The 12,377-nt window shown below is 41.9% G+C and overlaps 1 protein-coding gene across 1 annotated transcript in view; it reads left to right on the top strand.

Annotated features, from left to right (window-relative positions):
- The window catches only part of SDK1 (sidekick cell adhesion molecule 1), a 595,735-nt gene that overhangs the window by 415,370 nt on the left and 167,988 nt on the right, over window positions 1-12,377 (top strand). The window contains exons 18-19 of the mRNA XM_012638907.1: window positions 9,318-9,433; window positions 11,066-11,258. Of these exons, the coding sequence (XP_012494361.1) occupies window positions 9,318-9,433; window positions 11,066-11,258 (309 nt within the window). The remainder of the gene's footprint in view (window positions 1-9,317; window positions 9,434-11,065; window positions 11,259-12,377) is intronic.

The following is a 12,377-nucleotide window of genomic DNA, read 5'->3' as shown; positions in this document are numbered from 1 at the left end:
GGCGCTTGGTGTGTAGCATGAGTCTGACTTTCTCAAAAGTGAGGTTCTGATTCCTTGCCTTTCACAAAGCAAAAAGCAGGCAGACTATAGTGTGTTGGACTTTATTAGACCTGCTGTTCTGACAGCATCATTTAATGAGGAATTCAGGTCTCCAGACCGCCTTTTACGTAGGAGACCTCTGTGAATACAGCAATGGATTTCTTGGTTCCCAGGCTTTTCAGATTGAACTTTGCTATAAACTCTTTATACCTTTCTGTCGGCCTTGGTATTCAAAACATACTATTTTCCCGAATATCTTATTTATTCCAAAGTGTCCATGTGGCTTTGACCATTGCATCCCCACTAGCTTGTCTGGTGTGCAGTGGGTACTGTGGTGCCCCATCCACATCGGCTCTGCGGGGTGACACACCTGTCCTCAGTGCTGGCCCACAGGCTGCTGGGCTCACAGCTGTGACCCTCACTGGGAACTGCCTAACCCAAGGTGACACCCTCCCATGGGTCTGCCTGAGGCCCACTCCCCTTGCCTCAGTTGAGGACAACTTGAGGAGACACCTGTACTCCAGAGCTCCCCACAGCATCAGCTAAGCTACCGTTGCTGCCATACGTGGGGCAGCTTCTCCTTCGGCCCAGTCCTGACCTCCCCCTTCCACACAGATGTCTCTGCTGAGCCCTGGTAAAGCTTAAACTCAAAACTCTCCACGCCTGGAGTCTGTGACCAGGGCAAACAATTGAAGACAGATATGGGGTTTTGCACCACAATTTTCTAAGCATTTCTTTTGAAGGATTCAAACCTATGCTATCCACCAAATGCAGGTTTTAACATCAGTACTCATCAGTCTGCAATGGAAGCTTGTTTGATTTAATAATCTTCTAGACTAGATTTGTCTCTGGGTCATTTGACATGTCATCCAGGCATCTTCTAACAGTATTATTCAAAAGCGGCACCTTTCCCATTTCCTGTGCTTCACTGGTCCCAAGCACGCCGCTGACAGTTTCTAGGCAGCCTGGCAAAACGAGTGATTCTGCAATTGCAGGAGGAATTTTGGCTTTAGCTATTAAATGCAGGACATTGTAACTAGCTTCTTATACTCAATCTGATACAGTTGTAGCCAAACTCATAAATACCCCTGCTTCTTACTGGGTACCTGCAGAAAATTTTACTAGATCTGATCTTTTTCTGTGTACTATTGATGCTTTGGGGAAAGGTGCTGGCATAATTTGCCTGGCGTCGTGTCTTCATCTGATTCCTTTTTCATTAAATACGACATTGAGGATTGGACAACACAAATCTGAATTCTATATCATCCTCATTATACTCCTTGAGTAGAAAATTTTTTGACTACTCTGACTTGGTATACCTGATGACTTCCCTTTAACGAAAGAGTTGTTCATTACAGTGGGAAAATATGTAAAATATATCTCTATAAATATGCAATAGTGTTAATAATATTGACATAAATACTTCTAATAAGTATATATTTAAATATAAAATATTTAAAGTGGACTGTAGGCCTTAATGGCTGCAAAAATCAACTTTACAAAAAATTTTGATTGCATACATCTTTAAGAATGTTTCAGAATAAATCAGATTAAAAAATTCAAAAAATGAAGCATGCAATAAGGAAAATAGGCTATATTGACACATTCCTTTTTATTTGATCAGAGAATTAAAATTCCGAAAAATTCATGAATTTGATAATTATGTCAACTCTGATCCAAAATATTTTGAAAAGTCAGTTATTAGAAATTATAAAACCCTAAAGTCCTCTTTACCAAGTTGATTTAATTATGTAGCTTATTATTTTATAATTTAAAAAATTTCTAAAAATAGATTCATTTTGAAATTCCATCAAAAATCAGATCTTGCTGAATTTACATCATCACTAGCCAAGGAGAAAGGGAAGGAGGAAGGAGAAAATATCATTCATATTTTATTGAGGAACACCTAATACCATATAGTAATTATCAGTATAATCATGCATGCCTTCTATACAGGACTGGGTGAATGTACTATAACAAACTGAACAAAATACACACACTGAACACACAAATTCACAGATGAGAAGCAACTTGCAGCTGAAATAAAGCCCAGCCTGAGCAGAAGGATCAGCAGTATTGAGGAAAGTGCTGCCTGGCTTGGCCACTCAGAGGCCTCTCTGCAGCAGGTGCTATAAAGATAGCTACCAAATTCAGGTTTACAGAATGGCTACATATGCAGTTTTCTTTTTCCATATTTTTTAGAGCAGTTTTGGATTCATTGAGTAGAAAGTTCAGAGAGTTCCCAAATACCCTCTGCCCCCAACATGCACGGCTGCCCCCACTATCAGCACCCCCACTCGAGTGGGACTTTTGTTATGTCCACCCACAAGGAAGACGCTGAAGCACAAAATGTGATTTAGTTTACTTGAGCCAAAGTGAAGACAGCTGGCCCAGGAGACTGAGACCCAAGTAACTCCGGACATGAGCTCTGTTAGGCCTTTGTGACAAGTGGGTTTTTAAAGACAAAAAAAGGGGACAGGGAATGGGCAGAGACAAAGTTGTTTGTCAGGAATTCTCATTGGTTTACAGATTAGTGATTGGCTATACATTGTTGAGCTACAGGGTGTGAGTTACAGTGTCCAATGCCACATTATTAGGCTAATGTATAGCTAGCTGTGACAATAGCTACCAGTTTCAAGAATGAATACATGGCTCAAAGCAGGTAGTAGGATATGATTGCTGTCTTATTTCAGTATCTCTGTGGGCCTGATAATTTAAAAGGACATGCATTCCTCAGATAAAAGTTCTTTTATTTTATCCGTTGCAATCAATGAAACTACTTTGACACATCATTATCACCCCAAATCCATAGCTTACATTAGGGTTGACTCTTGGCTTTGTACATTCTATGGGCTTTGACAATCGAGTAATAACATGTATCCACCATTACGGTATCATACAGAATAGTTTCCTTGTCCTAAAAATCTCCTGTGCTCTGGCTATTACCCCCACCCCCTGGCAACCACTGATATTTTACTGTCTTTGCAGTGTGGCCTTGTCCAGAACGTCATATTGTTGGAATCACACAGTATTATAGCCTTTTCACATTGGCGTCTTTCACTTAGCAATATGCAATGCATATGTATAGTTTCCAAATGCAATTGCAACTGCTGTAAATTTTTGAATGACTATAAAGAATGGTTTGTCATTATGAAAATTAACAGACACCAGTGTCTCCTGGCCCCTGTGCAGGCCATGCAGGCACAGTGGGGGTGGCTGCAGTGACCTGCCCTCTTACTTACCCACTCCAAGGAACCCATCTCCAGGAAGAACAGCTACGTTTCATCCCAGTTACAGACATTTCCATCACAAAACCCCTATTGCCTAAAACGTGCTTTCACATATTGCTATTGTTGGGAGTGCTGGGCACTTCAGCGCGGAGCTCCTTGTGTGATTTGAGACCTGTCAGATGGGTTCAGGCTATGTCAAATTTAAGACTGAGGACCTACTCAGGTCTGTGCACTGGGAATTATCTAGTGAAGAGAGATTTTTTTTTCCTGAGCAATGAAAACCAGAAAAGAGCATAACACCTGTCACTTTACAAGGCTGCTTCAAGGCCTGCCTTAGGGACATCGAAAGAACCAGAACTGCACTTTACATGCCAATTATCTGGGGAGGAAACATCCCTTCAGACCTCAGTCTGAGCAGCAAGTGGCCACAGCTTCCAACTAAGAACATGTGAGAAGAGGGAACCCAACCCTGTGAAGGCAGAGTGGTCACATTCTGCCTTTGTCTTTTTCTTCAGAAGGGGCAGGGCTATGTAGACTCAATAATTGAGACCTTCTCGCCATAACTACTCTTTTATTTTAAATACTGTCAAGTAGGATTTACTGGCTGTAGCTCTTCTTCTCACTTGAGGGAATTTTTAATTCCATTGTCCACAGATTTCTGAGTCACTTCTGATGATAATAACTAGGACAAAGATAAGCCGGGCATCCGTGAATAGAAGCAGGCTGAGAAGAATCGGGTGAGGAGGCTTTAGACTCTCTCTCAGTCCTGTGGCTTTGGAGATGGAGAGTGTGTGTCACCGGGTCAGACTCCGTGGCTTTGATGTGAGGCTCAAGTAGAGCGATGATGCAGGCGGGATGTGACATAGCCCCCATAATGAGAAGGGAAGGGGCACTGCCTTCTTACCTGGGTCAGCAGGGGGTGAGGGGGTGACACTCCTGGCAAGTATTTCTCTGAGTTTCTCTGAGATGTTCATGGGTCCCGGAGAGGCCCTGACTTCAGGATGAAGGATCAGCACCCAGCATGAAATAGCCGCAAAGCAAAGGTGCAGATGTCCTCTTGAAACAGAGGGAAGTGATTACCTATTTAAATTACACTGAATATTTTTTCTAGTATATGATTGTGCGGTCTTATTTTAGAGAATTTAACATCTGATGGAAAAGTGTTATGGAATCCTCCTGTGGAGAATGAGAGTCACCCCTCGATCCCAGAAATTGCAGGTCCCAAGACAAAAAGTCAAAACATATCTTAGTCTTTTCCCGATAGCTCCTGAAGTTTATTCTTCCCTTTCCCTTTTCTTCCTTTTCCTCCTTCCTCCTCTTTTCTTCTCTTTCTTTCTTAGAGATTGTCCTGGTTATCTATTGCTACCTAACAGACTACCCCAAAAGTTAGGGATTTAAACCAATAGCCACTGTATCATATGCCATGATTTTGTGGGTCAGGAATCTGAGCAGGGTCTGGGTAGGGTGACTGCTTGTGCCTGGTGGTGTCACTCATTGAGTTGGGGGTGGGAGCTGGGAAGGTGGCTTCAGGCACATGTTGACATCCTGGCAGGGAAAGCGGTAAGGCTGGCTCCCTGGAGCTCTCCAGCAGGGTGGTCTCAGCATCCTTGGTCTTCTTCTGTGGCTGCTCAGGGCTCCCAGAAAGGAGTAGAAGCGGCTAGTTTATTAAGGCCTGTGTTGTGTTCCATTGGTAACAGTAGTCACAGAGCCTACATTCAAGGGGCCCAGACATAGACACCACCTCTGCCTGGGAAAAGTATCAAAGAATTTGCAGCATGTTTTAAAAGTGAGATTTATTGTGGTGTAATTTACACACAGTAAAGTTTGCTCTTTTTAGTGTACAGTTCTGTAAGTTTTGACAAACACTTTCAGTCCACATTCACTATTATGGTTGAGATATGTTAATAGATTGTTTCTATCACTTCAAAATCCCCCTGTGCTGCCCTTTCATATTCAAACGTCTCCCCCTACCCCCAGCCTTGGGCAACCGCTGATGTTTTCTCTTCTTATGATTTTGCCTTTTACAGAATACAATGTAAATGGAATAATCCAGTATGTAGTCTTTTGAATCTGGCCCTGTCCCTTGGTGTCACGCATGTGAGCGGCGTCTGTGTGGGTGTGTGAGTGTTTTGTTCCCTCTGTGGCTGAGCACAGGTCCATTCTGTGGACATTCTACAGCTTGCTTCCACATCCACCAGTTGAAGAACACTTGGAATGTTTTCAGTTTGGGGTGATCATTAAAGCTGCTATCAACATTGCATACAGATTTTCATGAGAACCTCAGTTTTCACGTCTTTTGCACAATTACCCGGAGCAGGCTTCCTGGGTTGCATGGCTAGCGCACATTTAACTTTGTGAGAAGCCACCAAACTGTTGTACCAAGTGGCTTTACCCTTTGTTATCCCCTTCTAAAAATGTGGGAGCTGCAGTGCTTCACATGTTCGCTAGCATTTGGGTGTCGTTTTTTTTTATTTCAGCCCTTTGCACAGGGGTGCGGTGGTATCAATGACATTGATCTCCCCCAGGACTGGCGATGGTGAGGTCCTTTGCACATGCTCATTTTCTATCATATTTTCTTTGGTAACGTAACTATTCGAATCCTTTTGGCCACATTTTGAGTTCTTGGTTTTCTTGGTATTGAATTTTGAAAGTTCCTTATACATTCTGAATAAAAGTTCTTTAGTGGGTAAGTGTCTAGCAGATATTGTCTCCCAGTCTGTGGCCTGTCTTTTCATTTCCTTAACAGGTGTTCTATCACAGAGCAGAAATTTCCTATGAAAACTTCTGATAAAGTCAGATTTATCAATTTTTTTTTCTTTTATAGACTGTGTCCTTAGTATCATATTAGAGAAATTTTTGCCTAACCCAATGTCACAACTATTTTTTCATAGAAGTATTATAATTACAGGTTTACATGTAAACGTATGGTCCATTTTGAGTTAGTTTTCATATATGATGTGAGGTATAGATCTAGACTTTATTTTTTACATATGGATGTCTAATTTTTCCAGCACCATTTGTTGAAAAGACTATCTTTTCTTTAAAACTGATTGATATATGTGTAAGCAATTTCTAGACTCTATTCTGTGTCATTGATCAAGATGTCCATCTTTTCTTCAGTAACACCTTGTTTTAATTACTGTAGATTTATATTAATAATTAGTCTTGATATCATGTAGTGAGGGTTGTGTAATTTTTTTTTCAAAATTATTTTGGCTATTTTAATTACTTTGTCCATAATAAAATTTTAAAATCACCCTTTCAATTTCTAAAAAATATCTAGTGGGATTTTGATTGGGATTGCATTCACCACGGCACAGATCATTTGGGGAGAAGTGACCTCTTCACTGTGTTGTCTTCCAATCCATTAATATCATGAGGCTCTCTGTTGAGTTAGGTCTTTGGTTTCTTTCATTAGTGTTTTGTAGTTTTTGGTATATACACATAGTTTATTAAGTTTATATCTATTTCATGTTTTCATTGCTATTGTATTAATAAATGGTACTGACTTTTTAATCTCAATATCCAACTGTTTATTGCTCATGTTTAGAAACATAATTGATGTTTTGTATTTTGAGCTGGTATCCTGAGATCTTGCTAACCTCATTTAGCTCTAGAAACTTTTGTCGACTCTTAGAAACTTTCTACATAGATGATCACATTGTGAATAGCGAAACTCCCTTCCCCCACCCCCCACACACTCTGTAAGCTTTTTATTTCTTTTTCTGGCCTTATTGCCCAGCTTGGACTTCTAGAATAGGAATAGTGGGAGAGACATCATTGCCTTGTTCCTTATCTCGGAGGGAAAGCACTGAGTCTTTCTTCTTAAATAAGATATTAGTTGTAGGTATTTTACAGATGCCCTTTATCAAGTTTAGGGAGGTTCTTTAAATTCCTACTTTGCTAAAAGTTTGTTTTTTTTTTAATCATGACTAGATGTTAAATTTTTGTCAAATGATTTTTCTAAATCAGTCAGGACGATCATTTGTTTTTTTTTCTTTATTCTATCGATATGATATGGTGAATTACCTTGGTTGATTTTCAAATGATGAACCAGCCTTGCATTTATAAGATAAACCTCACTTGATCATGATAGATTTTTATATATTGCTGAATTTGATATTTTAATATTTTGGGGGGATTTTTAAAACTTGTGTTCATGAAGGATATTGATCTGTGGTTTTCTTTTTGTGTCTTTTTCTGATTCTGGCATCAGAATCAGAAAAATCTAGTGCTTTAGAATTGGTTTAACTTATTTCTCAAATGCTTGGCGGAATTAACCACTGAAATACTCATAATTCTAATCTTTGCTCCTCTGTATGTAATGTTTCCTGCTTGTGTGTCTGTAGGTCTGAAGATTCTATACTCTCAGGTAGCCCAAACTCAGCCTTTAGGAATTCACTGAGGACTTTAGCTGAATTTTCTTTACCCAGCTGCGTGGTACCCACCGTCCCTTTTCGAGTGCTCAGTGATAGGGGGGCACCCACAGCCTGGCTCCTTGGAGAGGCCCATCTTTCCTGTATGTCAGAGTACTTGGCTGTGATGTGGCTCAACTCTCTTAGGAGCTTAAGAAAAGTTATGATTTTATAGTTTGTTCAGCCTTTTCCTGTTCTTAGGTGGATGTGATGTTCTCTGTGACTCTGCATCCCGGGCACAGAAATCTCTGTGTCCACCCCTAATCCACACATTCCCGTGGGCACTGACTGAGCAGTCGGATGGTTTCCTTGGTGACTTGTGGAGGAAGGAACTCAGGGACGTCATGGCCATAGCCAGCAACAGCTGGGGAAAGAGAGTGACTTGGAAGAGCAGCCTTGGGGGGCATGGTGGAGTTCAAGTTTGTTTCTACTTGAACAGGACCATGTCGGACCCATGCGTTCTGTGCTAGGAGCTCTTGTTTTTGTTTCTCGATCTTGAGCCAAAGGATCCTTCGGGCTTTTGTGTCTTACTTTTGAAACAAGCTCCTGAAGATCCAGGACCTCCCTTTCCACTGTAGAAAGTCTGATGTACAGTCAGTGGGCTGGTCCCCTCTGTGTAGGCCACTGGGGATGTCACCCTTAAGAAGCTGGCCCTGTCACGCCACTGCCCTTTTCAAAGAGCTTTCAGTTCCCCAGTGCCTGCCATGTGCATTACTGACCACAGTGCTGGGCGGACCAGACAATCCCAGAGCAACCTACCCACCTGCTCTGCCCCCTTCCCCCACATCCCATGTCTGGCCATGCCCACCACATTCTCACCCCACACTAGGCTTGCTCGGAGCCTGCACCTTTGCTCACTCCATTTCCAGCTGAGAATGCCCTTCTCAAGGCCTTCCCCTCTTCAAAGGCCCACCCTCCCTTCCAAACATTGTCCAGTGTAGCTGTCCTCCTTCCTGGGGCGCAGTCAGCTGCTCGCCCCTCTGTGCTAAGGGTGTAGGGTATTTCCTGTTTGCAGTGACGTGAGCGTCTCCTCCACAATGTACGTTCGGTGGAGGCATTTGGCAGGTATATAGTCGGGTTCAATAGCTATTCCATAAAAGAAAGAAATAAACAGTGGAAAATCCAAAAGTGTTTCCCCCTATCGACAGACAAAGAGATGTAACCTCCCTCCAGAAGAATAAACACAAATGCATGTGGGAGTGGGTAATGGATTTGTTTGTTTTTCATACAAAGAATAATTGAACTCAACACATGGTGGTAAATATTGCGGGGTATTTCTAGTTGAAACCTTGTCTTAATCTCAAATATTGGGTAATTGAAAAAGAAATTAGAGAGCGCATTCCGCTTGCTGTCCATCTCGGGTCCAGAGTCCAGGCCCGTCTGTGGACTGAGAAGATGGTCTAGCCCACTTTTCTGCCTATGCCTTAAGGCATCTGCTACAGAAAATGAGAAATAGCCCAATTCTCTTTCCTTGTAATGCCACTGTTAGCTTCCAAAAACATTTCCCACGCTTCCCTGTGCCCGGCGCTGGTTGCCTGTGAGTCCTGAGTGGCGACTAATGATTTCTTCTTCATCTATCCCCCATGGTGCCTCTGCCCATTTGTTTCACTGTCTTCACCACCGCCCGGAACAGTGCCCACCGCGCCCCCCCAGAACGTGCAGACGGAAGCGGTGAACTCCACCACCATCCGGTTCCTATGGACCCCTCCTCCTCAGCAGTTCATCAACGGCATCAACCAGGGCTACAAGGTATGCGGAGGCTGCCCCTCCCTTTCTTCAAGAATCCCTGGCATCAAAGTGCAGAGTGTCTTGACCTGGGAAGGGTCACCATTCACCTCAGGCCTTATCACCAGCTCTCTTGGTTCAGAAAAACAAATTCTTAGTTACCAAGGTGATGGTTCATACCTAAGAGACCAATTTCTCGTGAGAAAGTCCGTTCATTTAAAATGACCAGTGGGAGACCTGTCGGTGATTGGCATCAGCATTTGCACAAACCACTTGTTTCCAGAAGGAAGGCCTCTCAGAAGAACACACACTTAGAGCAAGGGGCACTGGATTTGGTATTTCTGTCAAGCCAGGGTATTTATTCCTCCCCCCTTTCTATTTTAGGGAGAAGGTACTAAAGTACTTTCTTTCTACTAAAAAAACTAAGACCAGTCGGCTCAGGGGACCTACCTGACTGCATCAGAGACAGACACAGACAGGGTTCCACCTGCCAACGTCTTTTATCCTTAGTGACCAGAATGTGTCACCTTCATAGATGTGCTCAGACACAGCTTCCAATAGTGTGTCTTACCTTTGAATCAACTTCTCCTGGTTAGATTCGGGAGCCTACCTTAGCTTACCTACAGCATGTTTACCACCCTTCTTTCATGGCAGGTAAACTTAGGGAAGCTCTTTAAGCAAAGGGATTCCATCCAGTTTGTTCGAATACACAGTGATTTCAGATTCAGAGAGTGTTATTTCCTCAGACACACGGTTCATTTTTTTCCCCGTTTGGATTCCACTTATTAAAACACTTGCCTGTTTGCTAGACAGGCAGAGGTAACTAGAAATTTGCCCTGACTTTTGTTTCTCCTCAGAGGTATCTAAAGTCAGAAGCTTTTCTGAAAGAAAATCATATTGATCAACTACGATGACTTTGCCTTCTTGACTCTCCTGTCAAGTCTCGTTGGCGAGATTGCAGTGTTCATTTGATGGCTTTGTTGTCAGTTTGCTCTACTAAAAATGCGCTTTGTGTCCTGCAGCATGTCACCTTTCAGACCTAATTAATTCTAGAAATGTTTGGCATCAAAAGAATTAAAACTCACACACATACATAATGGTACCAAAATGTTAAAACAGCTTTCTTTGGAATGTGTACATATACTTTATTTCTTTAAAATTATAACCAATTTCTTAAAATCCTTTGTAGGAAACTAGTATGATATAAATAATAAAAAGATTATTTCTATCGAATTATGGGCTTCTTTTTGAGTCAGAGTAGGTGCCCATCTGGGAAAATATTTGTATTTATTTCATTATGCTGAGTCAGTTGCAGTAACAGATAGTGTCATATTTATCCTTTAATATTAAAAAATATATATGTTCTATAACATGTTTAAGTAAAGAGAAGGTGAAAGTTTGAGGGAGTGCCTGTTATTCCAATGAAGTTAAGTAGATAATTTATTTATATATACATGTTTGTATACAATAATCTGTGAAAGGTCTTTTAACTCAACTTTTTTGAAGCGAGATTATAAAATGCAGGATTTATGGGCTTTCTTAATTATGAATTTACTTTTTTAAAAACATGTTAACTGTAAAATAAAACTCTAATACAGATGTGAGAGAGGAGAAATGCAATTTAAAGGTGTCTCTTTTGCAATCTGTTCCATCCAGCTTCTAGCATGGCCAGCAGATGTCCCTGAGGCTCTCACTGTGGTCACCATCGCCCCAGATTTCCATGGCATCCACCATGGATCTATAACCAATTTGAAGAAGTTTACCGCCTACTTCACATCCGTTCTGTGCTTCACCACCCCGGGGGATGGGCCTCCAAGCACACCTCAGCTCGTGTGGACTCACGAGGACAGTGAGTGTCCTTTCCCTGTGTCTCATACAGCCAGGCCCGGCCCCATAAGTCAGCTGTTAGAGGCAGGCACCACTATGATTCCCAGCACTGGGCTAGGGCCGAGATGGAGCACAAGGAAGCCTGTGTTCTCAGAGTGCTTACAATCTGCTTGCCCCAGGGAGACAAGCCATTGGAAGGTACTAGTCACGCTTGGCAGGAGATGGTCCATAGAATGTGGAAGACAGCTGTAGCTCTGGGGGAGCCCTGGGGACAAGAGTCTGTCCTGGCTGTGGCCACTCATTTGGTCTTGCTGAGCTTGTTCTTCACCTAGATTTCAACTTCCAGTCCCCCCACCTCCTTCCCTAGTCCCCTTAGTGCCTCCCTGCAACTCCCCCTGGACCCTCCCCAGGGTGTCTTACCTCAGCCCTCCCTCTGAGCTCCTCGACTCCAGTTGTCTCCATCGGGTCAGCTCAACTCGCTCCTTTCCTGTGCACAGGCTGACTGGCACGTCTGGAAAACGTTAGCCGATGGAGCTACCCTGAGAAAATAATCACAAATGTACACAATTTACACGCGGGAGGCTTGTTACAGTTGTTTGTGGTTGGGCGAAGAAATGAAAAGCTTTGAAATGTTCAAATGTTCCAAATGGGGAGGATTGGAAAAATTGTGGAAGGACAATAAGATAAACACTTTATAGATATTTTAAAAGACCAAAACTTTGCAGATTTAACATTTTGAGTGAAAGTGGTCATGATATAATGATAAATGAAAAAAAATTATATATAAAACTGTCTGTGGTCCAAATTTTTTAAAAGACCAAAACTTTGCAGATTTAACATTTTGAGTGAAAGTGGTCATGATATAATGATAAATGAAAAAAAATTATATATAAAACTGTCTGTGGTCCAAATTTTATAAAATACTATATGAACTGGAAAAAAAGACCTTGGAACACATATGTCACAGAATTTTGAGAGTTATTATTTCTGTGTGGTATGATTATGGATACATTTTACATTTTTCTTTGTATTTTCCTACACTTTCTAATTTCTACCATGAGTATGTACTCCCTTTATTAGGAGAGTTAAAACTAGGATAAATTTTTCTTTAAGTCACCCAGGGCTGCAGCCGTCCCTCCCC

Source organism: Propithecus coquereli, unplaced genomic scaffold (genome assembly GCF_000956105.1).
Source record: "Propithecus coquereli isolate 6110/MARCELLA unplaced genomic scaffold, Pcoq_1.0 Scaffold137, whole genome shotgun sequence".
Classification (NCBI taxonomy): domain Eukaryota; kingdom Metazoa; phylum Chordata; class Mammalia; order Primates; family Indriidae; genus Propithecus; species Propithecus coquereli.
This window is presented reverse-complemented; position numbering and strand designations above follow the sequence as displayed.